A 4,384-nucleotide genomic window follows, 5' to 3' on the forward strand; every position below is an offset into this window, starting at 1 on the left:
GGATCTTGGATGTCATTCTAGGTTCATCTTTCCCTTAATGTCTTTAAGTACTACATAACACTCAAATTGACATTAATACATGCTAGGTTGTCTCACAATGATTAATAAAAGAAAGTTGACAAAATTTTATTCAAAATTATTTTTAAAAAATCGACAACATAATTTCACAACAAAAAAATTAATTCATGAATAATAAATTTTAACAAATCACAATAAACAAAAATACAATAATGTTATGCATTGAATTTCATACAAGAATATACCACTTATAAATTTATTATTACATGAAATACAAACTAATATGACATAAATTACAGATTAATTGAAATAGACCCTAAAAACATGGGAATGCATTTTTCCAGCATGACAAAAGCACATTAGTAGGACCCAAGAGCATGTGCAAATTTGCTCATGACCTCTCATACAACATTCATTGAACATTAGACATGGCAAAACAATGTCCATTAAGATAATGAGCAATGGTTTTTTTAAGTCCTTAATGAGGCTAAAGTTGTTAAATTTATACAAGTCTTCCAAAAAGAAAGCTTAAACAAAGGTAAGCACAATTTGGATGTAGCCGCTTCCCACATTAGGAAGCAATGAAATTACAACCCACCACGTGCATCCGTTGCCAGGACCAAAACTCTCAATCATGTTCCACTAAATAAGCCGGGCCGCCAGCAAAAATAAGACAATATAATTCCCAACATTGTCGGTGTTCTACCAGCTTAATCAGGCTCATTTCATTTCATTCCCCTCCCATTTCGTGGTTGGGCCCTTGCCATATTTATTGGCCTTTGGCCTTTGCTTTTGGTGAGGCGAATCTGAAGCCCAGATCTACTTTGATTAAAGTTAAAGAGGACATATTCTATCCATCTTTAGGTGGTAAAGAAAGACAGATGCTTCATGCTCTATGCTCTATGCTCTATGCTCTATGCTCTGTGCTCCTCTTCTCTCATTCACCCACTTTTAAGCTTTATGCTTCTTGCCGGTGTGAGTGGACTGAAATTAACGGCGGTCATTGGTTGAATGATGAGGAATCCGAATGAAGGGAAAGGTAGAGCGTGGTGTAGGCTCTATGTTTTGGAGGCACTAAGAGACGATGATTGTGGGAGATTGCCGAAAAAGAAGAATGTTGTATGAGATTGAGATGGAGATGGAGTATTATGGTGGAGCAGCAGCATCCAGGGCCTGCGAGAATGAGTTGGGAGTTGTTGTGTCTGCAGATCCCAAGCCCCGCCTCAAGTGGACACCAGAATTGCATGAGAGATTTGTTGATGCTGTCACTCAACTTGGAGGACCTGACAGTATGTTTTCTCCTCCCTTTCTAGGCCTCTTCTATACATGTTCTCTAAGCATTTCAAAGGTAGTTCCTCACATGTTTTGGTTGGTGATGATGCAGAGGCCACCCCTAAGTCTGTGATGAGGGTGATGGGTGTCAAAGGCCTTACATTGTATCATTTGAAAAGTCACCTCCAGGTATGCCCAATCACACTTTCCTAAATCAAACACATTCATGCCCATATAGCTAATTGCTTTTTAATTTAACAGAAATACAGGCTTGGCAAGCAATCCCACAAGGAAGCTAACACCGACTCACACAAAGATGGTAAGAAGAATTTTATGAATTGCTTGTTTTGAATTGGAAGAATGCCTATCTCGTATGAATAGAAGTAATTGAGTTTTAGATGTTTGTTTTCAATTGGACTTCGTATGAATAGATGTAATTGAATTGGATGAATGTCTATGTCGTATGAATAGAAGTAATTGAATTTTAGATGTTTGTTTGAATTGGAAGAAAGTTCATCTTCTACCTGAGAATGAACACTTGATAAAATAATAATAAACAAAACTCCAAATATCTTCAATTGATTTGCCCAGATTACTTGAATATACAAATGGATGAACACTTAATCTTTAAGCATCATCAATTAATTTTGTTCCCTTACAGTAGCGAGAAATAACTCGGCTGCCATGGCTCTTGACATCATATGCCGAGGAGGCAATACGATAACAAATCAAAAGGAGTAAGTCTTTTAAGTATTGTACAAAGAGTCAGGTTCATTTCGCTTGCCCATTGGGCATTCGACATTAATGAATTTCAATGCTTGCTTACCAGGGCAGTACATATTGCAGAGGCCTTAACTACTCAGATACAAGTGCAGAAAAGGTTACACGAGCAGCTGGAGGTATTTTGTTCATAGGAAAAATGCTTCTTTTGCTTATGCAATTCAAGAAAATGTAAATTGCAAAAATTGTAAAAATGTTTATTTGTTATTGCATAGGTTCAGAGATGCCTGCAGTTGAGGATAGAAGCGCAAGGTAAGTATTTGCAGACAATATTAGAGAAGGCCCAAGAGACATTAGTGTACCAAAGTTGTGGTCCTTCAGGGCTTGGAGTGGAGCAAGTGAAAAGGGAGAGTCACACAGAAGGCATTGGTTCCACTTTGTCTGTCGTCTCTTCATTGATAGACATGCCGCCCACACAAGATAACCACAACCAATGCAGGGATTGTCTTTCCTCTCAGAGCTACCTTGGTGGTGTTGTGGGTAATGATCATTTTGAGAGGAAAAGTCTAGGGGATGTCAATGAGAGCAATGAGACAGACGATGAAGATCCACTATCAATGACATGGAAGAACACAACACTGAGCATGAAGTTGAAAGGGTGTGCTCAAAATGAGAATTCCTTGAGAGTCTTCCATCAAACAGATATGCCCATGCTTGTTCAATCTAATACCCATTTGATCCATGATTACCTCAGTCATGAACAAGGATTGTTTAAGAATTTCAACACCCCTTGCTCCCCATCTATGTTGGGGAAATGCAGAAAGACAATTGAAGGATTGGATCTCAATATCAGAGGGGAAGGAGTTGGAAATGCACCACACCAGGGAATACAGTTGGATCTCAATACTTATGAATGGGGGAGGTGAGCATATTAATGCATCCACCTATATCATTTCACTCATCTTGTACATAGCTTTCTCGACATTTTGCTTGTAATCAAATGGAACAGAAATGTCAAATAAATTGACTTTGTTAAATTCCACTCATGCGCACTTGTAGAAGCCTGATATCTTGTATATTATTTGAATTTTACCTGTTAACAATTTCTGAAAGTTTATTTAAATTGCAAAATATTTAGATTTTATACTATTTACCCACTTTGATATAATATAACTATTTTTGTCCACTAACAGTGGTTAAGATTGGCTGAAGAAAGTAGGTGGTCTTAAACAGACAAAGATATAAATAACACATGAAGCTGCAATGTGAAAATGGCAAAAGCAAACATTCTTACAGGCTCAATAGGTAATGATATTGAATATATAATTTGCTTACGTGGCTTCCTGCGTCATGCTACAATAAGCATTTAAAAAAGGAAAGCATTGACTGTAGAAGATGCTAACCATCCTATTTTGATGAGATCAAACCCACTCTTAGTAAGGAATTTTATGCACCATATTAACGTTCCATCTTTTTGAAGTACTGCCCCACAATAAAATGCAAAGTAGTGTATAAGGCATACCTTTATATGTTTAAGGTTGATTTATATGTAGTTTTTTATATATTTTAAAATATGTTTATATTTATATTGGTTTTTGATATTATGTTTTTTAGTATTTAATTTGATGGATTTTATTGTATAAGTTGATCAATTATAATTAAATTTTAATATTTTTTACATGTAGTTTAGATTCAACTTGATTCAACCTTTTTTTATCCTAGTCAAAATCGAGGGTGTGAATTTGTCATGATAAAATTACAAACTTGAATGTATCTATTTTATTTAAACCATATTTTGCCATCCCCCAAGCTAACCCCCATTTGAAATTGGAGCTTGCCCATTGAATTGCATGCAAAATATTTTAAAATCCATATTTAGGATGACATAATTAAACATATCTCCTACTACATTTATTAATACACATCTCACAAGCGTTCACATATTTGAATTTCATTAAAAAAAACATATAGAGCATTTAGATTAGAGCACTCTACACTAGCACACAACAAATTTACACTAGATATACTACATATTATTTGTGTTGGATTTTTTAATAAGAAAAAAAATCAACATCAATATCATAATGATAGCCAAAATATTACTCAAAACTAGATGATGGACTAAACAATATTATTTCCCATACATTAATAAAGCAAAATACAATGCAACATAATGAATAAGAGAAAAAAAGAAGCTAAATGAGTATATTTATAATCAATAAAAAAGAGGAAGTTGAAATATAAAGAGATATCACTCATTGTTGAACACATCAAAATAGTAAGAGGATGGGGGGAGGAGGTGAATCAGTATTTACTTAAGCAATCCCATTTGCAAATTAAGAATCAAACCATATTTACCAAAAATAATAGTTGA

General features: G+C 35.0%; 1 protein-coding gene across 3 annotated transcripts; it reads left to right on the forward strand.

Moving 5' to 3' along the window:
• The first annotated feature begins 943 nt into the window (after positions 1-943).
• LOC131049971 (protein PHR1-LIKE 3) lies at positions 944-3,056 on the forward strand. 3 transcript variants are annotated; one of them, XM_059221489.1, is made up of 6 exons: positions 944-1,307; positions 1,403-1,479; positions 1,552-1,609; positions 1,952-2,027; positions 2,120-2,189; positions 2,292-3,056. In XM_059221489.1, the coding sequence occupies exons 1-6, from the start codon at positions 1,103-1,105 to the stop codon at positions 2,934-2,936; spliced, it is 1,131 nt and encodes a 376-aa protein (XP_059077472.1). In that variant the 5' UTR covers positions 944-1,102; the 3' UTR covers positions 2,937-3,056. The 3 variants fall into 3 exon arrangements, with proteins under 3 accessions (XP_059077472.1, XP_057840082.2, XP_057840074.2); XM_057984099.2 differs by having other exon boundaries at positions 1,955-2,027; positions 2,286-3,056; XM_057984091.2 differs by having other exon boundaries at positions 948-1,307; positions 2,286-3,056.
• Positions 3,057-4,384: the final 1,328 nt, after the last annotated feature.

Source organism: Cryptomeria japonica, chromosome 5 (genome assembly GCF_030272615.1).
Source record: "Cryptomeria japonica chromosome 5, Sugi_1.0, whole genome shotgun sequence".
Lineage (NCBI taxonomy): Eukaryota > Viridiplantae > Streptophyta > Pinopsida > Cupressales > Cupressaceae > Cryptomeria > Cryptomeria japonica.